This window comes from Ylistrum balloti, unplaced genomic scaffold, assembly GCF_031769215.1.
Source record: "Ylistrum balloti isolate Yb309-2 unplaced genomic scaffold, AGI_CSIRO_Ybal_v1 Utg370436, whole genome shotgun sequence".
Lineage (NCBI taxonomy): Eukaryota > Metazoa > Mollusca > Bivalvia > Pectinida > Pectinidae > Ylistrum > Ylistrum balloti.
Window position 1 is genome coordinate 120,933 of NW_026782292.1, and position 27,294 is coordinate 148,226.

The 27,294-nt window shown below is 41.5% G+C and overlaps 1 protein-coding gene across 1 annotated transcript; it reads left to right on the top strand.

The window, feature by feature from the left end:
* The first annotated feature begins 1,301 nt into the window (after positions 1–1,301).
* Positions 1,302–25,494, top strand: LOC132554740 (angiopoietin-related protein 7-like). The gene is made up of 5 exons (XM_060219050.1): positions 1,302–1,361; positions 3,077–3,166; positions 23,761–23,857; positions 24,380–24,541; positions 25,247–25,494. The coding sequence occupies exons 1-5, from the start codon at positions 1,302–1,304 to the stop codon at positions 25,492–25,494; spliced, it is 657 nt and encodes a 218-aa protein (XP_060075033.1).
* The last annotated feature ends 1,800 nt before the right edge of the window (positions 25,495–27,294 follow it).

Consider the following 27,294-nt stretch of genomic DNA (forward strand, 5'->3'; position numbering starts at 1 on the left):
CTGGTAAATTTTGACAGTAATTTAAAGGTGTTGCGTTTTCATCGACGCCGAGTAGTATATATATATATATATATATATATATATATACTAAAACGAAAAAGAAACGCCGTGTAACCTAAAAAGATTCTTTTAAATGATATAATTTAATGTTACATTATTTCATACATTTTTGTATACAATTTCATCTGTTTGGAACCAGTTGTTGAATGTTCTATCGATTATCAATGCTAATTATGCCAAAAATACCCCCCTTTTAGCGATGACCTACTTGTATTGCGCAACACGGCCGGACAATTCAGTATCTTGTGTGTCCTCCATGCGCAGCTGTCGCAGCCCTGATTCTTCTATGCATGGAATTCATCAGGGTGGACGTCTCCTAACTCTTGGAGACAAATCTGGAGTGAATGCTGGCCAATCGATTGGGATTACGTTATTGTAGGCAAGAAATTGCTGACAAACTCTAGCGACATGGGGCCGGGCATTGTCTTGCTGGAATATCAGGTTCCGTGTTTGCACACATGGCACGGCAACTGGGCGAAGGATTTCGTCTCTATACCTTACGCTGGTTAAATTTCCGTCAATCACGATCAGGGGTGATTTAAACCCATAGGAGATTCCGCCCCAAACACATACTGAACCACCGCCAAACCTATCCCGCTCAGCGACGCACGCGTCGGTGTAACGTTCCCCTCGACGTCGATATACACGACGTCGCCCGTCCGAACGGTAGAGAGTGAACCGGGATTCGTCAGTGAAGAATACCCGTCTCCATTGCCTCATAGGAAAATTTTTGGGCGAAAGTGCTTGTAACCAAGCCAATTGGCGTTGGCGACGCGCAGGAGTTAGGGGCAGACCAACATAGGGACGTCGGGCTCTTAGGCCATTGACGCGTAATCGGTTTCGAACCGTAGCAGGATGAATATGGCGGTTATGACTGCCTATAGTGTTATTTGCAGTTTCGGTAGCTGTGAGATGGCGATTACGTAAGTGAGAAAGTCTTATAAACCGATCCTGTTGTGGCGTCGTGACGCGCGGACGTCCACTTCGCGGTCGATCGATGACCCTCCCCGTCACTCGCACACGTTGGACAAGACGTTGAATTGTCCGAATATGCACACCAAAATGTGCAGCAACCTGAGGTTGGCCCTGACCCTGCAAAAGCATTCATATAGCCTGTCCCCGCTGGACTTCCGTCAATCGTGGCGTAGATGTAAATTGCTTAATTCGAATCAAACTTTGAAAAATCAATCCGAATACTTGAACAGTATCAAATAGACTGAAAATTTCCATTGGCTAACTCAATGACCTTCCCTTGTACGGGATTCTTGTATTTTAGCACGTGCCTCGCACAGAGCGCGGAGGTCAGGTATTGTGTGATTTTAAACACGTGTACCTAGTAACCACGAACAACACATCAACCTGACCGAGTGGCATTATTCTAAGCCAAGCAATAAATCATTTGTAGTATATTTAGTGTACCTGGCGTTTCTTTTTCGTGTTAGTTTATATATATTATTCATATTCTACTCATTTTCAAAGATATTCCCATTCCACTGAATATTTTGTTTTTGAAAGACTGCAGCTTACTGTTTATCACATACTACAGAATATTTTACTGTATGTCTGCAGTTTACTGTTTATCACATTCTACAGAATATTTTACTGTATGTCTGCAGCTTACTGTTTATCACATTCTACAGAATATTTTACTGTATGTCTGCAGCTTACTGTTTATCACATACTACAGAATATTTTACTGTATGTCTGCAGTTTACTGTTTATCACATACTACAGAATATTTTACTGTATGTCTGCAGCTTACTGTTTATCACATACTACAGAATATTTTACTGTATGTCTGCAGCTTACTGTTTATCACATACTACAGAATATTTTACTGTATGTCTGCAGTTTACTGTTTATCACATACTACAGAATATTTTACTGTATGTCTGCAGTTTACTGTTTATCACATACTACAGAATATTTTACTGTATGTCTGCAGCAGTTTACTGTTTATCACATACTACAGAATATTTTACTGTATGTCTGCAGTTTACTGTTTATCACATACTACAGAATATTTTACTGTATGTCTGCAGCTTACTGTTTATCACATACTACAGAATATTTTACTGTATGTCTGCAGTTTACTGTTTATCACATACTACAGAATATTTTACTGTATGTCTGCAGTTTACTGTTTATCACATACTACAGAATATTTTACTGTATGTCTGCAGCTTACTGTTTATCACATACTACAGAATATTTTACTGTATGTCTGCAGTTTACTGTTTATCACATACTACAGAATATTTTACTGTATGTCTGCAGCTTACTGTTTATCACATACTACAGAATATTTTACTGTATGTCTGCAGTTTACTGTTTATCACATACTACAGAATATTTTACTGTATGTCTGCAGCTTACTGTTTATCACATACTACAGAATATTTTACTGTATGTCTGCAGTTTACTGTTTATCACATACTACAGAATATTTTACTGTATGTCTGCAGCTTACTGTTTATCACATACTACAGAATATTTTACTGTATGTCTGCAGTTTACTGTTTATCACATACTACAGAATATTTTACTGTATGTCTGCAGCTTACTGTTTATCACATTCTACAAGATATTTTTCTGTATGTCCGGAGTTTTCTGTTAATCACATATTTCAGAATATTTTTCTGTACTGTCCAGATTTTCCGAAATCTTCACATTCTATGGAATAATGTTAATATGAAGGATTAAACATCTGTTTGGTACAATTCGAACAACAACAAGGATTGGCTAATAAATCCGTTCTACTTTGTATAATTCAAACACGATTTTCTTTTAAACTCATGGTTGATGTTGATTTCTGGCTTAGAGAAAAACTCTTAAATCTGAACAATGAACATGACTCTAGGAACAAAGTTCTAAATTCTTACGCCGATCGTGGGAAAGGAATTGATATAAGTTGTAAGCTTGTTTTCCCATCTAATACGTATCATATCTATGTGTTAAATTGTTGAATACCGAATAAAATATTGTTTACACTAACGACAATCGTTTCGTGGTTCAGTTTCAGCAAACATCAGTTCTACCGATAGTCGGCCAGTTCCTGAATCGTCAACACTTCAAGAATCCGCCACTTCTACAGCAGGGCCACCAGGTAAGACCGAGAAATGGGGTAGACTGTATGACACCGGAAATGACGTCTGATAAAATCGGTAATATCAAATTTCCATTTTATCTACGTAAGACGATTTTAAATAATTAATTGAGAATGAAGAAATTTAAGTTGCTTATATCGAGAATTCATAAATTGATCCATATTTACAAGTTACAAATCGTTATAAACAAAAGAGATTATATTATCTCGACACGTGTGTCCATTCCTATTTGCCGTATTAAACCGAACAAACTAGAAACAAACAGAAATTTTTTTTTCTTTATTCAAAGAATTGTCATAAGTAAAAATTCAGAATATTGACTTAAACATATATCTCAATATATTTATAATATTCACCTCAATAGATTTTGTAGTAAATATTGTGTTAATGTATAACTAAGAATATCTTTAAACTCTCTTCATTTTGATTATAACTCGATCAATTCTCATTCAATTGTCAATAATAAATGGTGTGTATGTCAGATTGTTTACACCAGTGGATAATTCGACATGTCAATTTTTGCGGTTCTACTGAATATCTAAATGATTTTTTCTTGTACTTCTTTAAAAACATATAGATATCTCGGGGTGGTGTGTTAAGTTAGACAGTTGATGAATTTCTCGGCAATTTGGTGCCGTAGATCGTGGGTTCGAGACACGGCTAGGTAATTTGGTGCCGTAGATCAGGAGTTCGAGACTCGGCTAGGTGATTTGGTGCCGTAGATCAGGAGTTCGAGACTCGGCTAGGTGATTTGGTGCCGTAGATCGTGAGATCGAGACTCGTCTAGGTGATTTAGTGCCGTAGATCGTGAGTTCGAGACTCGGCTAGGTGATTTAGTGCCGTAGATCGTGAGTTTGAGACGCGGCCTGGTGATTTGGTGCCGTAGATCGTGAGTTCGAGATTTGGCTAGGTGATTTAGTGCCGTAGATCGTGAGTTCGAGACTCGGCTAGGTGATTTGGTGCCGTAGGTCATGAGTTCGAGTCTCGGCTAGGTGATTTGGTGCCGTATACTGTGAGTTCGAGACTCGACTAGGTGATTTGGTGCCGTAGATCGTGAGTTCAAGACTCGGCCTGGTGATTTGGTGCCGTAGATCATGAGTCCGAGACTCGGCTAGGTGATTTGGTGCCGTAGATCAGGAGTTCGAGACTCGGCTAGGTGATTTGGTGCCGTAGATCGTGAGATCGAGACTCGTCTAGGTGATTTAGTGCCGTAGATCGTGAGTTCGAGACTCGGCTAGGTGATTTAGTGCCGTAGATCGTGAGTTTGAGACGCGGCCTGGTGATTTGGTGCCGTAGATCATGAGTTCGAGACTCGGCTAGGTGATTTGGTGCCGTAGATCGTGAGTTCGAGATTTGGCTAGGTGATTTAGTGCCGTAGATCGTGAGTTCGAGACTCGGCTAGGTGATTTGGTGCCGTAGGTCATGAGTTCGAGTCTCGGCTAGGTGATTTGGTGCCGTATACTGTGAGTTCGAGACTCGACTAGGTGATTTGGTGCCGTAGATCGTGAGTTCAAGACTCGGCCTGGTGATTTGGTGCCGTAGATCATGAGTCCGAGACTCGGCTAGGTGATTTGGTGCCGTAGATCAGGAGTTCGAGACTCGGCCTGGTGATTTGGTGCCGTAGATCGTGAGTTCGAGACTCGGCTAGGTGATTTAGTGTCGTATATCGTGAGTTCAAGACTCGGCTAGGTGATTTAGTGCCGTAGATCATGAGTTCGAGACTCGGCTAGGCGATTTGGTGCCGTAGATCGTGAGTTTGAGACGCGGCCTGGTGATTTGGTGTCGTAGATCGTGAGTTCGAGACTCGGCTAGGTGATTTAGTGCCGTAGATCGTGAGTTCGAGATTCGGCTAGGTGATTTAGTGCCGTAGATCGTGAGTTCGAGACACGGCTAGGTGATTTGGTGCCGTAGGTCATGAGTTCGAGTCTCGGCTAGGTGATTTGGTGCCGTAGATCGTGAGTTTCAGACGCGGCCTGGTGATTTGGTGCCGTAGATCGTGAGTTCGAGACTCGGCTAGGTGATTTGGTGCCGTAGATCGTGAGTTCGAGACTCGGCTAGGTGATTTGGTGCTGTAGATCGTGAGTTCGAGATTCGGCTAGGTGATTTAGTGCCGTAGATCGTGAGTTCGAGACACGGCTAGGTGATTTGGTGCCGTAGGTCATGAGTTCGAGTCTCGGCTAGGTGATTTGGTGCCGTAGATCGTGAGTTCGAGACTCGGCCTGGTGATTTTGTGACGTAGATCGTGAGTTCGAAACTCGACTAGGTGATTTGGTGCCGTAGATCGTGAGTTCGAGACTCGGCTAGGTGATTTGGTGCTGTAGATCGTGAGTTCGAGATTCGGCTAGGTGATTTAGTGCCGTAGATCGTGAGTTCGAGACACGGCTAGGTGATTTGGTGCCGTAGGTCATGAGTTCGAGTCTCGGCTAGGTGATTTGGTGCCGTAGATCGTGAGTTCGAGACTCGGCTAGGTGATTTTGTGCCGAAGATCGTGATTTCGAGACTCGGCTAGGTGATTTGGTGCCGTAGATCGTGAGTTCGAGACTCGGCTAGGTGATTTGGTGCCGTAGATCGTGAGTTCGAGACTCGGCTAGGTGATTTTGTGCCGAAGATCGTGATTTCGAGACTCGGCTAGGTGATTTGGTGCCGTAGATCGTGAGTTCGAGACTCGGCTAGGTGATTTGGTGCCGTAGGTCATGAGTTCGAGTCTCGGCTAGGTGATTTGGTGCCGTATACTGTGAGTTCGAGACTCGACTAGGTGATTTGGTGCCGTAGATCGTGAGTTCAAGACTCGGCCTGGTGATTTGGTGCCGTAGATCATGAGTCCGAGACTCGGCTAGGTGATTTGGTGCCGTAGATCAGGAGTTCGAGACTCGGCCTGGTGATTTGGTGCCGTAGATCGTGAGTTCGAGACTCGGCTAGGTGATTTAGTGTCGTATATCGTGAGTTCAAGACTCGGCTAGGTGTTTAGTGCCGTAGATCATGAGTTCGAGATTCGGCTAGGCGATTTGGTGCCGTAGATCGTGAGTTTGAGACGCGGCCTGGTGATTTGGTGCCGTAGATCGTGAGTTCGAGACTCGGCTAGGTGATTTAGTGCCGTAGATCGTGAGTTCGAGATTCGGCTAGGTGATTTAGTGCCGTAGATCGTGAGTTCGAGACACGGCTAGGTGATTTGGTGCCGTAGGTCATGAGTTCGAGTCTCGGCTAGGTGATTTGGTGCCGTAGATCGTGAGTTTGAGACGCGGCCTGGTGATTTGGTGCCGTAGATCGTGAGTTCGAGACTCGGCTAGGTGATTTGGTGCCGTAGATCGTGAGTTCGAGACTCGGCTAGGTGATTTGGTGCTGTAGATCGTGAGTTCGAGATTCGGCTAGGTGATTTAGTGCCGTAGATCGTGAGTTCGAGACACGGCTAGGTGATTTGGTGCCGTAGGTCATGAGTTCGAGTCTCGGCTAGGTGATTTGGTGCCGTAGATCGTGAGTTCGAGACTCGGCCTGGTGATTTTGTGACGTAGATCGTGAGTTCGAAACTCGACTAGGTGATTTGGTGCCGTAGATCGTGAGTTCGAGACTCGGCTAGGTGATTTGGTGCTGTAGATCGTGAGTTCGAGATTCGGCTAGGTGATTTAGTGCCGTAGATCGTGAGTTCGAGACACGGCTAGGTGATTTGGTGCCGTAGGTCATGAGTTCGAGTCTCGGCTAGGTGATTTGGTGCCGTAGATCGTGAGTTCGAGACTCGGCTAGGTGATTTTGTGCCGAAGATCGTGATTTCGAGACTCGGCTAGGTGATTTGGTGCCGTAGATCGTGAGTTCGAGACTCGGCTAGGTGATTTGGTGCCGTAGATCGTGAGTTCGAGACTCGGCTAGGTGATTTTGTGCCGAAGATCGTGATTTCGAGACTCGGCTAGGTGATTTGGTGCCGTAGATCGTGAGTTCGAGATTCGGCTAGGTGATTTTGTGACGTAGATCGTAAGTTCGAGACTCGGCGTGGTGATTTAGTGCCGTAGATCGTGAGTTCGAGACTCGGCTAGGCGATTTTGTGACGTAGATCGTGAGTTCAACACTCGGCCTGGTGATTTGGTGCCGTAGATCATGAGTCCGAGACTCGGCTAGGTGATTTAGTGCCGTAGATCGTGAGTTCGAGACTCGGCTAGGTGATTTGGTGCCGTAGGTCATGAGTTCGAGTCTCGGCTAGGTGATTTGGTGCCGTAGATCAGGAGTTCGAGACTCGGCTAGGTGATTTTGTGCCGAAGATCGTGATTTCGAGACTCGGCTAGGTGATTTGGTGCCGTAGATCGTGAGTTCGAGACTCGGCGTGGTGATTTGGTGACGTAGATCGTGAGTTCGAGACTCGGCTAGGTGATTTAGTGCCGTAGATCGTGAGTTCGAGACACGGCTAGGTGATTTGGTGCCGTAGGTCATGAGTTCGAGTCTCGGCTAGGTGATTTGGTGCCGTAGATCGTGAGTTCGAGACTCGGCCTGGTGATTTTGTGACGTAGATCGTGAGTTCGAACCCTAAACTATGATTTGGTGCCGTAATCGTAAAGTTCGAGACTGGTAATAAGGTACGAGTCAGTTAAATATATCGATTCGTCATGTTGTTTTCAACCCTATATATCTCATGGTAACCCCAACCCTAAATGTATCGTCAAGGTAATCTAACCCATGGTAAACCCTAACCCTCGGATGGTTGTGTATCTAAATGTATCGACATGGTAACCCAAACCCTAAATGTATCGCATGGTAACCCCAACCCTAAACGATCGCCTGGTAACCCCAACCCTAAGCAATCGCCTGATATACCCAACCCTAAATTATAACATGGTAACCCCAACCCTAAACTATCGTATGGTAATACCAACCCTAAATGTATCGCATGGTAACCCCAACCCTAAAATATCGCATGGTAACCCCAAAGCTAAATGTATCGTATGGTAACCCCAACCCTAAATGTATCGCATGGTAACCCCAACACTAAATTATCGCATGGTAACCCCAACCCTAAACTATAGCTTGGTAACCCCAACCCTAAACTATCGCATGGTAACCCCAACCCTAAATGTATCGCATGGTAACCCCAACCCTTACTGTAACACATGGTAACCCCAACCCTAAATGTATCGCATGGTAACCCCAAAAATAAATGTACAGCATCGTAACCCCAACCCTAACTATCGCATGGTAACCCCAACCTTAACTATCGCATGGTAACCCCAACCCTAAAATGTAAATGTAACCCCAACCCTAAATCCTAAATGTATCGCAGGTAACCTAAACTATATCGCATGGTAAACCTAAATGTATATGGTAACCCCAACCCTAAATATCGCATGGTAACCCCAACCCTAAATGTATCGCATGGTAACCCAACCCTAAATATGGTAACCCCAACCCTAAACTATCCCATGGTAACCCCAACCCTAAACTATCGCATGGTAACCCCAACCCTAAATGTATCGCATGGTAACCCCAACCCTAAACTATCGCATGGTAACCCCAACCCTAAACTATCGCATGGTAACCCCAACCCTAAACTATCGCATGGTAACCCCAACCCTAAATGTATCGCATGGTAACCCCAACCCTAAACTATCCCATGGTAACGCCAACCTTAAATGTATCACATGGTAACCACAACCCTAAACTATCGCATGGTAACCCCAACCCTTACTGTAACACATGGTAACCCCAACCCTAAATGTATCGCATGGTAACCCCAACCCTAAACTATCGCATGGTAACCCCAACCCTAAATGTATCGCATGGTAACCCCAACCCTAAACTATCGCATGGTAACCCCAAAGCTAAATGTATCGCATGGTAACCCCAACCCTAAACTATCGCATGGTAATACCAACCCTAAATGTAATGCATGGTAAATCCAACCTTAAACTATCCCATGGTAACCCCTATCGCATAATAACCCCAACCCTAAATGTATCGCATGGTAACCCCAACCCTAAACTATCGCATGGTAACCCCAACCCTAAACTATCGCATGGTAACCCCAACCCTAAACTATCGCATGGTAACCCCAACCCTAAACTATCGCATGGTAACCCCAACCCTAAACTATCGCTTGATATACACAACCATAAACTATAGCATGGTAACCCCAACCCTAAACTATCGCATGGTAATACCAACCCTAAATGTATCGCATGGTAACCCCAACCCTAAACTATCGCATGGTAACCCCAACCCTAAACTATCGCCTGACATACCCAACCCTAAACTATAGCATGGTAACCCCAACCCTAAACTATCGCATGGTAATCCCAACCCTAAATGTATCGCATGGTAACCCCAACCCTAAACTATCGCATGGTAACCCCAACCCTAACCTATCGGATGGTTACCCCAACTCTAAATGTATCGCATGGTAACCCCAACCCTAAACTATCGCATGGTAACCCCAACCCTAAATGTATCGCATGGTAACCCCAACTCTAAACTATCGCATGGTAACCCCAACCCTAAACTATCGCATGGTAACCCCAAAGCTAAATGTATCGCATGGTAACCCCAACCCTAAACTATCGCATGGTAACCCCAACCCTAAACTATCGCATGGTAACCCCAACCCTAAATGTATCGCATGGTAACCCCAACCCTAAACTATCGCATGGTAACCCCAAACCTTAACTATCCCATGGTAACCATAACCCTAAGTGTATCGCATGGTAACCCCAACCATAACTGTAACGCAAAGTAAGCCCAACCCTTAATGTATCACATGGTAAATCCAACCTTAAACTATCCCATGGTAACCCCTATCGCATAATAACCCCAACCCTAAATGTATCGCATGGTAACCCCAACCCTAAACTATCGCATGGTAACCCCAAAGCTAAATGTATCGCATGGTAACCAAAACCCTAAACTATCCCATGGTAAGCCCTATCGCATAGTAACCCCAACCCTAAATATATCCCATGGTAACCCCAACCCTAAACTATTGCATGGTAACCTCAACCCTAAATGTATCGCATGGTAACAGCAACCCTAAATGTATCGCATGGTAACCTCAACCCTAAACAATCCCATAGTAACCCCGACCCTAAATGTATCGCATGGTAACTCAAACCCTAAATTTATCGCATGGTAACCCCAACCCTTAACTATCCCATGGTAACCATAACCCTAAGTGTATCGCATGGTAACCCCAACCCTAAACTATCGCATGGTAACCCCAACCCTAAACTATCGCATGGTAACCCCAAAGCTAAATGTATCGTATGGTAACCAAAACCCTAAACTATCCCATGGTAACCCCTATCGCATAGTAACCCCAACCCTAAACTATCGCATGGTAACCCCAACCCTAAATGTATCACATGGTAACCCCAACCCTAAACTATCGCATGGTAACCCCAACCCTAAATGTATCGCATGGTAACCCCAACCCTAAACTATCGCATGGTAACCCCAACCCTAAATGTATCGCATGGTAACCCCAACCCTAAACTATCGCATGGTAACCCCAACCCTAAACTATCGCATGGTAACCCCAACCCTAAACTATCGCATGGTAACCCCAACCCTAACCTATCACATGATAACCCGAACCCTAAACTATCGGATGGTAACCCCAACTCTAAATGTATCGCATGGTAACCCCAACCCTAAACTATCGCATGGTAACCCCAACCCTAAATGTATCGCACGGTAAATCCAACCTTAAACTATCCCATGCTAACCCCTCTCGCATCATAACCCCAACCCTAAATGTATCGCATGGTAACCCCAACCCTAAATGTATCGCATGGTAACCCCAACCCTAAATGTATCTCATGGTAACCCCAACCCTAACTGTAACGCATGGTAACTGCAACCCTACATGCATCGCATGGTAACCACAACCCTAAACTATCGCATGGTAACCCCAACCCTAAATGTATCGCATGGTAACCCCGACCCTAAACTATCGCATGGTAAATCCAACCTTAAACTATCCCATGGTAACCCCTATCGCATAATAACCCCAACCCTAAATGTATCGCATGGTAACCCCAACCCTAAACTATCGCATGGTAACCCCAACCCTAAACTATCGCCTGACATACCCCAACCCTAAACTATCGCATGGTTACCCCAAAAATAAATGTATAGCATGGTAACCCCAACCCTAACTATCGCATGGTAATCCCAACCCTAAATGTATCGCATGGTAACCCCAACCCTAAACTATCGCATGGTAACCCCAACCCTAAATGTATCGCATGGTAACCCCAACCCTAAACTATCGCATGGTAATCCCAACCCCGAAATGTATCGAATGGTAACCCCAAACCCTAAACTATCGCATGGTTACCCCAAAAATAAATGTATCGCATGGTAACCCCAACCCTAAACTATCCCATGGTAACCAAAACCATAAGTGTATCGCATGGTAACCCCAACCCTAACTGTAACGATAGTAAGCCCAACCTTAAATGTATCGCATGGTAACCACAACCCTAAACTATCGCATGGTAACCCCAACTCTTACTGTAACACATAGTAACCCCAACCCTAAATGTATCGCATGGTAACCCCAATCCTAAACTATCGCATGGTAACCCCAACCCTAAATGTATCGTATGGAAACCCCAACCCTAAATGTATCACATGGTAACCCCAACCCTAAATGTATCACATGGTAACCCCAACCCTTACTGTAACGCATGGTGACCCCAACACTTACTGTATCGCATGGTAACCCCAACCCTAAATGTATCGCATGGTAACCCCGACCCTAAATGTTTCTCATGGTAAACCCAACCCTAAATATATCGTATGGTAACCCAAACCCCCAACCCTAAACTATCGCATGGTAACCCCAACCCTAAATGTATCGCATGGTAACCCCAACCCTAAATGTATCGCATGGTAACCCCAACCCTAAACTATCGCATGGTAACCCCAACCCTAAACTATCGCATGGTAACCCCAACCCTAAATGTATCGCATGGTAACCCCAACCCTAAACTATCGCATGGTAACCCCAACCCTAAACTATCCCATGGTAACTCCCACCCTAAATGTATCGCATGGTAACCCCAACCCTAAATGTATCGCATGGTAACACCAACCCTAAATGTATCGCATGGTAACCCCAACCCTAAATGTATCGCATGGTAACCCCAACCCTAAACTATCGCATGGTAACCCCAACCCTAAACTATCGCATGGTAATCCTAACGCTAAATGTATCACATGGTAACCCCAACCCTAAATGTATCGCATGGGTAACCCCTATCCCATGGTAACCCTAAACTGTATCGCATGGTAACCCCAACCCTAAATGTATCGCATGGTAACCCCAACCCTAAACTATCGCAACCCCAACCCTAAATGTATCGCATGGTAACCCCAACCCTAAACTATCGCATGGTAATCCTAACGCTAAATGTATCGCATGGTAACCCCAACCCTAAATGTATCAACCATGGTAACCCAACCCTAAATGTATCGCATGGTAACCCCAACCCTAAATGTATCGCATACTGTAACACATGGTACACAAGTACTACACTTAACAGTAATTAAACTGTAACACACGGTACACAATTACTACATCTCACTTTAATAAAACTGTAACACATGGTACACAATTACTACACCTCACAGTAATAAAACTGTAACACATGGTACACAATTACTACACCTCACAGTAATAAAACTGTAACACACGGTACACAATTACTACACCTCACAGTAATAAAACTGTAACACACGGTACACAATTACTACACCTCACAGTAATCAAACTGTAACACACGGTACACAATTACTACACCTCACAGTAATAAAACTGTAACACACGGTACACAATTACTACACCTCACAGTAATAAAACTGTAACACACGGTACACAATTACTACACCTCACAGTAATAAAACTGTAACACACGGTACACAATTACTACACCTCACAGTAATAAAACTGTAACACACGGTACACAATTACTACACCTCACAGTAATAAAACTGTAACACACGGTACACAATTACTACACCTCACAGTAATAAAACTGTAACACACGGTACACAATTACTACACCTCACAGTAATAAAACTGTAACACACGGTACACAATTACTACACCTCACAGTAATAAAACTGTAACACACGGTACACAAGTACTACACCTCACAGTAATTAAACTGTAACACACGGTACACAATTACTACACCTCACAGTAATAAAACTGTAACACACGGTACACAATTACTACACCTCACAGTAATAAAACTGTAACACACGGTACACAATTACTACACCTCACAGTAATAAAACTGTAACACACGGTACACAATTACTACACCTCACAGTAATAAAACTGTAACACACAACTGTTACACTAATTAAACTGTAACACACGGTACACAATTACTACACCTCACAGTAATACAACTGTAACACACGGTACACAATTACTACACCTCAAACTAATACAACTATAACACACGGTACACAATTACTACACCTCACAGTAATAAAACTGTAACACACGGTACACAAATAAAACTGTAACACACGGTACACAATTACTACACCTCACAGTAATAAAACTGTAACACACGGTACACAATTACTACACCTCACAGTAATAAAACTGTAACACACGGTACACAATTACTACACCTCACAGTAATAAAACTGTAACACACGGTACACAATTACTACACCTCACAGTAATAAAACTGTAACACACGGTACACAATTACTACACCTCACAGTAATAAAACTGTAACACACGGTACACAATTACTACACCTCACAGTAATAAAACTGTAACACACGGTACACAATTACTACACCTCACAGTAATAAAACTGTAACACACGGTACACAATTACTACACCTCACAGTAATAAAACTGTAACACACGGTACACAATTACTACACCTCACAGTAATAAAACTGTAACACACGGTACACAATTACTACACCTCACAGTAATAAAACTGTAACACACGGTACACAATTACTACACCTCACAGTAATAAAACTGTAACACACGGTACACAATTACTACACCTCACAGTAATAAAACTGTAACACACGGTACACAATTACTACACCTCACAGTAATAAAACTGTAACACACGGTACACAATTACTACACCTCACAGTAATAAAACTGTAACACACGGTACACAATTACTACACCTCACAGTAATAAAACTGTAACACACGGTACACAATTACTACACCTCACAGTAATAAAACTGTAACACACGGTACACAATTACTACACCTCACAGTAATAAAACTGTAACACACGGTACACAATTACTACACCTCACAGTAATAAAACTGTAACACACGGTACACAATTACTACACCTCACAGTAATAAAACTGTAACACACGGTACACAATTACTACACCTCACAGTAATAAAACTGTAACACACGGTACACAATTACTACACCTCACAGTAATAAAACTGTAACACACGGTACACAATTACTACACCTCACAGTAATAAAACTGTAACACACGGTACACAATTACTACACCTCACAGTAATAAAACTGTAACACACGGTACACAATTACTACACCTCACAGTAATAAAACTGTAACACACGGTACACAATTACTACACCTCACAGTAATACAACTGTAACACACGGTACACAATTACTACACCTCACAGTAATAAAACTGTAACACACGGTACACAATTACTACACCTCACAGTAATAAAACTGTAACACACGGTACACAATTACTACACCTCACAGTAATAAAACTGTAACACACGGTACACAATTACTACACCTCACAGTAATAAAACTGTAACACACGGTACACAATTACTACACCTCACAGTAATAAAACTGTAACACACGGTACACAATTACTACACCTCACAGTAATAAAACTGTAACACACGGTACACAATTACTACACCTCACAGTAATAAAACTGTAACACACGGTACACAATTACTACACCTCACAGTAATAAAACTGTAACACACGGTACACAATTACTACACCTCACAGTAATAAAACTGTAACACACGGTACACAATTACTACACCTCACAGTAATAAAACTGTAACACACGGTACACAATTACTACACCTCACAGTAATAAAACTGTAACACACGGTACACAATTACTACACCTCACAGTAATAAAACTGTAACACACGGTACACAATTACTACACCTCACAGTAATAAAACTGTAACACACGGTACACAATTACTACACCTCACAGTAATAAAACTGTAACACACGGTACACAATTACTACACCTCACAGTAATAAAACTGTAACACACGGTACACAATTACTACACCTCACAGTAATAAAACTGTAACACACGGTACACAATTACTACACCTCACAGTAATAAAACTGTAACACACGGTACACAATTACTACACCTCACAGTAATAAAACTGTAACACACGGTACACAATTACTACACCTCACAGTAATAAAACTGTAACACACGGTACACAATTACTACACCTCACAGTAATAAAACTGTAACACACAGTAATAAAACTGTAACACACGGTACACAATTACTACACCTCACAGTAATAAAACTGTAACACACGGTACACAATTACTACACCTCACAGTAATAAAACTGTAACACACGGTACACAATTACTACACCTCACAGTAATAAAACTGTAACACACGGTACACAATTACTACACCTCACAGTAATAAAACTGTAACACACGGTACACAATTACTACACCTCACAGTAATAAAACTGTAACACACGGTACACAATTACTACACCTCACAGTAATAAAACTGTAACACACGGTACACAATTACTACACCTCACAGTAATAAAACTGTAACACACGGTACACAATTACTACACCTCACAGTAATAAAACTGTAACACACGGTACACAATTACTACACCTCACAGTAATAAAACTGTAACACACGGTACACAATTACTACACTTCACAGTAATAAAACTGTAACACACGGTACACAATTACACCTCACAGTAATAAAACTGTAACACACGGTACACAATTACTACACCTCACAGTAATAAAACTGTAACACACGGTACACAATTACTACACTACACAGTGAATAAACTGTAACACACGGTACACAATTACTACACCTCACAGTAATAAAACTGTAACACACGGTACACAATTACTACACCTCACAGTAATAAAACTGTAACACACGGTACACAATTACTACACCTCACAGTAATAAAACTGTAACACACGGTACACAATTACTACACCTCACAGTAATAAAACTGTAACACACGGTACACAATTACTACACCTCACAGTAATAAAACTGTAACACACGGTACACACTTACTACACCTCACAGTAATAAAACTGTAACACACGGTACACAATTACTACACCTCACAGTAATAAAACTGTAACACACGGTACACAATTACTACACCTCACAGTAATAAAACTGTAACACACGGTACACAATTACTACACCTCACAGTAATAAAACTGTAACACACGGTACACAATTACTACACCTCACAGTAATAAAACTGTAACACACGGTACACAATTACTACACCTCACAGTAATAAAACTGTAACACACGGTACACAATTACTACACCTCACAGTAATAAAACTGTAACACACGGTACACAATTACTACACCTCACAGTAATAAAACTGTAACACACGGTACACAATTACTACACCTCACAGTAATAAAACTGTAACACACGGTACACAATTACTACACCTCACAGTAATAAAACTGTAACACACGGTACACAATTACAATAATCAAACTGTAACACACGGTACACAATTACTACATCTCACAGTAATAAAACTGTAACACACGGTACACAATTACTACACCTCACAGTAATAAAACTGTAACACACAACTGTTACACTAATTAAACTGTAACACACGGTACACAATTACTACATCTCACAGTAATAAAACTGTAACACACGGTACACAATTACTACACCTCACAGTAATAAAACTGTAACACACGGTACACAATTACTACACCTCACAGTAATAAAACTGTAACACACGGTACACAATTACTACACCTCACAGTAATAAAACTGTAACACACGGTACACAAGTACTACACCTCACAGTAATAAAACTGTAACACATGGTACACAATTACTACACGTCACAGTAATTAAACTGTTACACACGGTACACAATTACTACACCTCACAGTAATAAAACTGTAACACACGGTACACAATTACTACACCTCACAGTAATAAAACTGTAACACATGGTACACAATTACTACACCTCACAGTAATAAAACTGTAACACACGGTACACAATTACTACACCTCACAGTAATAAAACTGTAACACACGGTACACAATTACTACACCTCACAGTAATAAAACTGTAACACACGGTACACAATTAATACACTTAACACTAATAAAACTGTAACACACGGTACACAATTACTACACCTCAAAGTAATAAAACTGTAACACACGGTAACAATTAACCCTCAAAGTAACGCACTGTAACACAACCCTACACAATGTACTACACCTCACAGTAATACAACTGTAACACACGGTACACATGTACTACACCTCACCCCAAATAAAACATGGTAACACATGGTAACCCCAACCCTAAATGTATCTCATGGTAACCCCAACCCTAAACTATCGCATGGTAACCCCAACCCTAAACTATTGCCTGACATACCCAACCCTAAACTATAGCATGGTAACCCCAACCCTAATCTATCACATGGTAATCCCAACCCTAAATGTATCGCATGGTAACCCCAACCCTAAACTATCGCATGGTAATAAATGTATCGCATGGTAACCCCAACCCTAAACTATCGCATGGTTACCCCAAAAATAAATGTATAGCATGGTAACCCCAACCCTAAACTATCCCATGGTAACACCAACCCTAAATGTATCACATGGTAACCCCAACCTTAAACTATCCCATGGTAACTCCCACCCTAAATGTATCGCATGGTAACCCCAACCCTAAATGTATCGCATGGTAACCCAAAAAATAAATGTATAGCATGATAACCCCAACCCTTACTGTAACGCATGATAAGCTCAACACTAAATATATCACATGGTAACCCCAACCCTTACTGTAACGCATGGTAACCCCAATCCTTACCCCAATAAAATGGTAACCCAACCCTAAACGCATGGTAACCCCAACCCTAAATGTATCGCATGGTAACCCCAACCCTAACCCAACCCTAAACTATCGCATGGTAACCCCAAACGCATGGTAACCCAACCCTAAATGGTAAACTATCGCATGGTAACCCCAACCCTAAATGTATCGCATGGTAACCCCAACCCTAAATGTATCGCATGGTAACCCCAACCCTAAATGTATCGCATGGTAACCCCAACCCTAAATGTATCTCATGGTAACCCCAACCCTTACTGTAACGCATGGTAACTCCGACCCTAAATGTATCACATGGTAACCACAACCCTAAACTATCCCATGGTAACCCCAACCCTTACTGTAACACATGGTAACCCCAACCCTAAATGTATCGCATGGTAACCCCGACCCTAAATGTATCTCATGGTAACCCCAACCCTTACTGTAACGCATGGTAACTCCGACCCTAAATGTATCTCATGGTAACCCCAACCCTTACTGTAACGCAAGGTAACTCCGACCCTACATACATCGCGTGGTAACCACAACCCTAAACTGTCGCATGGTAACCCCAACCCTTACTGTAACACATGGTAACCCCAATCCTTAATGTATCGCATGGTAACCCCGACCCTAAATGTTTCTCATGTTAACCCGAAACCTAAATATATCGTAAGGTTACCCAAACCCTAAATGTATCAATGGTTTCCTCAACCCTTACTGTAACGCATGGTAACCCCAACCCTTACTGTAAAGCATGGTAACCCCAACCCTAAATGTATCGCATGGCAAGCCCAACCCTAAGTATATCGTATGGTAACCCAAACCCTAAATGTATCTCATGATAACCCTAACCTCTATTGTAAAGCCTGATAACCCCAATCCTTACTGTAGCGCACGGTAACTCCGACCCTAAATGTATCGCATGGTAATCAAAACCCTAAACTATCGCATGGTAACCCCAACCCTTACTGTAACACATAGTAACCCCAACTCTTACTGTAAGGCATGGTAACCCTAACCCTTACTGTAACGCATGGTAACCCCAACCCTTACTGTAACGCATGGTAACTCCGACCCTAAATGTATCGCAAGGTAACCCCGACCCTAAATGTATCTCATGGTAACCCCAACCTTTACTGTAACGCATGGTAACTCCGACCCTAAATGTATCGCATGGTAACCACAACCCTAAACTATCGCATGGTAACCCCAACCCTTACTGTAACACATGGTAACCCCAACCCTAAATGTATCGCATGGTAACCCCAACCCTAAATGTATCGCATGGTAACCCCAACCCTAAATATATCGCATGGTAACACCAACCCTAAATGTATCGCATGGTAACCTCAACCCTAAACTATCCCATGGTAACCCCAACCCTAAATGTATCGCATGGTAACCCCAACCCTAAATGTATCGCATGGTAACCGAAATTCTAAATGTATCGCATGGTAACCCCAACCCTTAACTATCCCATGGTAACCATAACCCTAAATGTATCGCATGGTAACCTCAACCCTAAATGTATCGCATGGTAACAGCAACCCTAAATGTATCGCATGGTAACCTCAACCCTCGCATGGTAACCCCAACCCTAAACTATCGCATGGTAATCCTAACCCTAAATGTATCGCATGGTAACCCCAACCCTAAACTATTGCATGGTAATCCTAACCATAAATGTATCGCATTGTAACCCCAACCCTAAACTATCCCATGGTAACCCCAACCCTAAACTATCGCATGGTAACCCCAACCCTAAATGTATCGCATGGTAAATCCAACCTTAAACTATCCCATGGTAACCCCTGTCGCATATTAACCCGAACCCTAAATGTATAACATGGTAACCCCAACCCTAAACTATCGCATGGTAACCCCAACCCTAAATGTATCGCATGGTAACCCCAACCCTAAACTATCCCATGGTAACCCCAACCCTAAATGTATCGCATGGTAACCCCAACCCTAACTGTAACGCATAGTAAGCCCAACCCTAAATGTATCGCATGGTAACCTCAACCCTTAACTATCCCATGGTAACCATAACCCTAAGTGTATCGCATGGTAACCCCAACCCTAACTGTAACGCATAGTAAGCCCAACCCTAAATGTATCTCATGGTAACCCCAACCCTTACTTTATCGCATGGTAACCCCAACCCTTACTGTAACGCATGGTAACCCCAACCCTTACTGTAACGCATGGTAACCCCAACCCTAAATGTATCACATGGTAACCCCAACCCTTACTGTAACGCATGGTAACCCCAACCCTTACTGTAAGGCATGGTAACCCCAACCCTAAATGTATCGCATGGTAACCCCGACCCTAAATGTATCTCATGGTAACCCCAAACCTTACTGTAACGCATGGTAACCACAACTTTAAACTATCGCATATTAACCCCAACCCTTACTGTAACACATGGTAACCCCAACCCTAAATGTATCTCATGGTAACCCCAACCCTAACTGTAACGCATAGTAAGCCCAACCCTAAATGTATCTCATGGTAACCCCAACCCTTACTGTAACGCATGGTAACTCCGACCCTAAATGTATCGCATGGTAACCACAACCCTAAATGTATCTCATGGTAACCCCAACCCTAAATGTATCACATGGTAACCCCAACCCTAAGTATATCGTATGGTATCTCCAACCCTAAATGTATCTCATGGTAACCCTAACCCTTATTGTAAAGCATGGTAACCCTAACCCTTATTGTAAAGCATGGTAACCCCAACCCTTACTGTAACGCATGGTAACCCCAACCCTTACTGTAACGCATGGTAACCCCAACCGTAAATGTATCACATGGTAACCCCAATCCTTACTGTAAAGCATGGTAACTCCAACCCTTACTGTAAGGCATGGTAACCCCAACCCTAAATGTATCTCATGGTAACTCCATCCCTTACTGTAACACATGGTAACCCCAACCCTAAATGTGTCCATGGTAACTCCATCCCTTACTGTAACACATGGTAGCCCCAACCCTAAATGTATCTCATGGTAACTCCAACCCTTACTGTAAGGCATGGTAACCCCAACCCTAAGTATATCGTATGGTATCTCCAACCCTAAATGTATCTCATGGTAAGCCTAACCCTTATTGTAACACATGGTAACCCCAACCCTAAATGTGTCCATGGTAACTCCATCCCTTACTGTAACACATGGTAACCCCAGCCCTAAATGTATCTCATGGCAAGCCCAACCCTAAGTATATCGTATGGTATCTCCAACCCTAAATGTATCTCATGGTAACCATAACCCTTACTGTAAAGCATGGTAACCCCAACCCGTACTGTAACACATGGTAACCCCAACCCTAAATGTACCTCATGGTAACTCCATCCCTTACTGTAACACATGGTAACCCCAACCCTAAATGTATCCATGGTAACTTCATCCCTTACTGTAACACATGGTAACCCCAACCCTAAATGTATCTCATGGTAACTCCATCCCTTACTGTAACACATGGTAACCCCAACCCTAAATGTATTTCATGGTAACTCCATCCCTTACTGTAACACATGGTAGCCCCAACCCTAAATGTGTCCATGGTAACTCCATCCCTCACTGTAACACATGGTAGCCCCAACCCTAAATGTATCTCATGGTAGCTCCATCCCTTACTGTAACACATGGTAACCCCAACCTTAAATGTATCCATTGTAACTCCATCCCTTACTGTAACACATGGTAACCCCAACCCTAAATGTATCTCATGGTAACCCCTAACCTAAACTATCGCATGGTAACACCAACCCTAAACTATCGCCTGACATACTCCATCCCTTACTGTAACACATGGTAACCCCAACCCTAAATGTATCTCATGGTAACCCCAACCCTTACTGTAAAGCATGTTAACCCCAACCCTAAATGTATCGCATGGTAACCCCAACCCTTACTGTAACACATGGTAACCCCAACCCTAAATGTATCACATGGCAAGCCCAACCCTAAGTATATCGTATGGTAACCCAAACCCTAAATGTATTTCATGGTAACCCTAACCCTTATTGTAAAGCCTGATAACCCCAACCCTTACAATAACGCACGGTAAAACCGACCCTAAATGTATCGCATGGTAATCAAAACCCTAAACTATCGCATGGTAACTCCAACCCTTACTGTAACACATGGTAACCCCAACCCTTACTGTAAAGCATGGTAACCCCAACCCTTACTGTAACGCATGGTAAGCCCAACCCTAAATGTATCACATGGTAACCCCAACCCTTACTGTAACGCATGGTAACCCCAACTCTTACCGTAAAGCATGGTAACCCCAACCCTAACTATATCGTATGGTATCTCCAACCCTAAATGTATCTCATGGTAACCCTAACCCTTATTGTAAAGCATGGTAACCCTAACCCTTATTGTAAAGCATGGTAACCCCAACCCTTACTGTAACGCATGGTAACCCCAACCCTTACTGTAACGCATGGTAACCCCAACCCTAAATGTATCTCATGGTAACTCCATCCCTTACTGTAACACATGGTAACCCCAACCCTAAATGTATCTCATGGTAACTCCATCCCTTACTGTAACACATGGTAACCCCAACCCTAAATGTATCCATGGTAACTTCATCCCTTACTGTAATACATGGTAACCCCAACCCTAAATGTATATCATGGTAACTCCATCCCTTACTGTAACACATGGTAACCCCAACCCTAAATGTATCTCATGGTAACTCCATCCCTTACTGTAACACATGGTAACCCCAACCCTAAATGTATCCATGGTAACTTCATCCCTTACTGTAATACATGGTAACCCCAACCCTAAATGTATCCATGGTAACTTCATCCCTTACTGTAACACATGGTAACCCCAACCCTAAATGTATCGCATGGTAACCCAAACCCTAAATGTATCGCATGGTAACCCCAACCCTTACTGTAACACATGGTAACCCCAACCCTAAATGTATCGCATGGTAACCCCGACCCTAAATGTATCTCATGGTAACCCCAACCCTTACTGTAACGCATGGTAACCCCAACCCTAAATGTATCGCATGGTAACCCCAACCCTAAATGTATCGCATGGTAACCCCAACCCTAAATGTATCCATGGTAACTTCATCCCTTACTGTAACACATGGTAACCCCAACCCTAACTATATTACTACAGTAAAATTAAACCATATTGTATAAATAAATAACCCTAACACTGATTGTATTAATAAATAACCCTTACAGTGATTGTATTAATAAATAACCCTAACACTGATTGTATTAATAAATAACCCTTACAGTGATTGTATTAATAAATAACCCTAACACTGATTGTATTAATAAATAACCCTAACACTGATTGTATTTCACAAGTAACCCTAACACTGATTGTATTTCACAAGTAACCCTATTACTGATTGTATTTCACAAGTTACCCTAATCCATGTTGTATCATAAAGGTAATACAGAACAGACAAAATGATGAGGTAGATTTCTACAGGAACTGGAGTGACTATAAAACAGGATTTGGAGATCTTCGCGGCAATTTCTGGTTAGGTGAGTACAGCTTTATAGACAACTCCACACATTGTTTCACTACAGTTTGGGTTTGGTATATTGAGGTAGTTTCCAATCCGAAATGTTATTGTAATTCGATATCGTTGTCAAGAAGATCACATGCGAAACAACTCGTTCTACTGGTTTGATTTTGCTTAATTTCTGTTTTTGACTTTTTCCTTTAACACCGTCAATCATGAAAACGTATTACTGGGTTTGGATCCTTAAATATTTGTACCGATTTAATGGAAAATTTAACAGAAAGACCTGGCAGCAGACATATGTTTTGGAACAAACTGTGTCTCTCTCTTGGTCACTTGTTTTTTATACGAGGCTGAATTTATCGGAGAGGTTTTGAAAACAGGTGTAAAAGACCTAGCGAAGTCCTTCATTTTCATACCCAGATATATTGATAAGGTCTTTTCTTTAAGTAACGAGAGATGTATTTGTGTTGAAAATTGGTCATGTTATCTTATTTCCTATGTTACCAGAGTAGGTGTTAATTACAGAGTTGTGTTACAGGTAACGAACATATCGTTTCCCTGACGGGTACCCCGTCTATGCTCCGTTTACAACTGGAATCTTTGAACGGGACATCAGGTTATGCTGAATACTCGGTGTTTCAGATTTCCAGTGAAAAGGACAATTACAGACTGTCTGTGGACGGCTTCACTGGAAATATAAGTAAGTCATCAATCAAGTCAGATTGATGCTAAATCAAGTTCATGATTTTAAAACAAATTCTGGGCCCGTATTCGTGAAATCATTCTCATGTTCAAGCATAGATTTTGTGCTCAAAAACTTTTTTATAATTCGCCTAAATCATATAAAATAATACAAATGTTAAACTATAAACATTGAATATAGCTTTGACTTGATGTCCTTTCAATCTTTTTTAATCTTTGGCAAAATCAGCCTTATTTATTATTTTTTAATATAAACAAGACATAAGGCTTGAGCACAAAATTCATGCTTGAGCATGAGGACGGTTTCATGAATACGGGTCCAGATCTTCAGTGAACTGGAAATAACAGATCCCAATAAAAATTTTAAAAATACATTATATATATGTCGGTTTTTAAAATATTATTACTTAATATAGATGACTTTATTTGATATTCCGTTTTAAGACGCAGTCATTAGTTATATGGTCGTTTCTATGACTACACGAGGAAATATTTATAAACATGGAGGTTGAAGCTCAGTGTGTTTAGCTTTCCGAAGTGTTTTTAATTTTGATATCCGTTCAAAGTACAAATTCTTAATTCTCCATTGTCTGTCTGTCAGCATGTTCATCTGTCCGTCCGTCCGCTTAGCTGTCTGTTTGTCGTTGAATTAGCTTGAAACAGTTGTCCACAATAGCTTGTTATTTATATACTTTTGACACAGGTGATTCGTTTACATGGAACAGTGGCCAGCAGTTTTCGACATTTGACCGAGACAATGATAAGGACGCGGATTATAACTGTGCCGTGGGAAGAGGAGGATCATGGTGGTACAGACAATGTACAAGGGCCAACTTAAATGGGATGTACAAGCCGCCAAAGTGGAGACGTGGTATCTACTGGGAAGGATTCTATCAACAGACAGATAGAACGCTCATGAAAACCACTAAAATGTTGGTGAAAAAACCTTAATTATATTTCACATTGGACATCAAGCGTTTTTTTTTTCTTTTATTTAAAAAAAACGCAACGTTCAACTTTTGATGAAGCAGAGGACACTTACTCCTCCAGAACACCTGGTCATATTCTCTTTGTTCTTTTTCAGGAGTCTCCGTGTAAACTTTCCCTCGTTCATATTTTGCAATAGTTTTTTTAAATTTGAGTTTGGATTTTTATTATTTTGCTATGTTGGTATTTTCTTTATGTATTAATGTCAAGTCACGATAAGTAAAAAAGGGCATTGCGGATGATGGTAGCTAATTGTTTTAAGCCAGGCAATTTAGATTAGAAGTCCTAGGGTACACGAGCCTGCCTATCATAGCATAACCAGGTTTTGACACTACCAGCTATGGTACACATGTAGAGAAAACTGGCTCATTGAATGATTAAAGGATGTAGATAAAAATATTATCAACAACTTCATCTTAAAAAACATTACATGACATTTTAAAAAATTCATATAGTACATATATATAGGATATTGTATAAAGGCCTGTCTGCGGTCCATAACGACATCGGGGGACAGGGAGTTATCACATGTAAATATTTATAAGACTTTAGTTGCCACTTAGAGCAATAAACACGTAAATTATCATACAACAAAAAATCGGCCTGTATATGGCTTCTGTTGCACGGTTCTAACTTTATGTCAGCTACTGAATTTCAGAAATAGCACAAACTTTAGCTGTATACAACCACTCATGTATAAACCGATTTACGTATTTAAGAGACTAGATAAGGGCTTTTTCTACATATTAGGTGTTGTGTGTTTTCTATCATTCCGAATGAACTGTAAAACGATTAAATTTTAATTCTGTGTTCTGTGTTATTATCAGTAGAATTATTGTACTTTTCGATGCTAGGCGAGGATATGGATGTTTGTCAGTTTTATGGTGTGTTAAATGTAAATATTTATTATTGATAGATTGAGTACAACGTTACTAAGTTTTGAATTTGCGTCATGGCCAAAACTTACATCCTAAATCGCCTTTGGTTTCCTAATCTCTGTCTATTACGTCACAAGGGGTCTATCTACACCAGCAAGAGAATTGGCGATATCTTCATTTGATAATTGTGTTTATTATACAACAATGCGACAACAATAACAAACCTAGAGCAGTTCCGGCTAAGTATTAGCTAGGAATAGAGACATTCACTTGCCTAAGTCCAAAATAAAAAAAAAAAGTATGTTGTTAAAAAAAGATTAAAACAAAACAAATTATGTTTTATTTTCTTCCTCTGTAATAAAATTATTTCCAATTATAAGAGATTTTGATTTCATTACTATCAACTGCAAGAACAAAGACTTCTACAGAGGGTTCATTTACACATACAAATCATCCCTCTGTACAGATATACTGATATGTACTTCTGCAGGGAGTTCAGTTACACCTCCCTCTGTACAGATATACTGATATGTACTTCTGCAGGGGGTTCAGTTACACCTCCCTCTGTACAGGTATACTGATATGTACTTCTACAGGGGGTTCAGTTACACCTACTTCTGTACAGATATACTGATATGTACTTCTATAGGGGGTTCAGTTACACCTCCCTCTGTACAGATATACTGACATGTACTTCTACAGGGGGTTCAGTTACACCTACTTCTGTACAGATATACTGATATGTACTTCTAAAAAGGGTTCAGTTACACATCCCTCTGTACAGATATACTGATATGTACTTCTACAGGGGGTTCAGTTACACCTTCCTCTGTACAGTTATACTGATATGTACTTCTACAGGGAGTTCAGTTACACCTCCCTCTGT

Coding starts and splice junctions, on each gene's coding strand:
- LOC132554740 (XM_060219050.1), top strand. CDS start 1,302: ATGACCTTCCCTTGTACGGGATTCTTGTATTTTAGCACGTGCCTCGCA. Junction 3,167..23,760: donor TTCTACAGCAGGGCCACCAG/GTAAGACCGAGA, acceptor TGTATCATAAAG/GTAATACAGAACAGACAAAA. Junction 24,542..25,246: donor CGGCTTCACTGGAAATATAA/GTAAGTCATCAA, acceptor CTTTTGACACAG/GTGATTCGTTTACATGGAAC.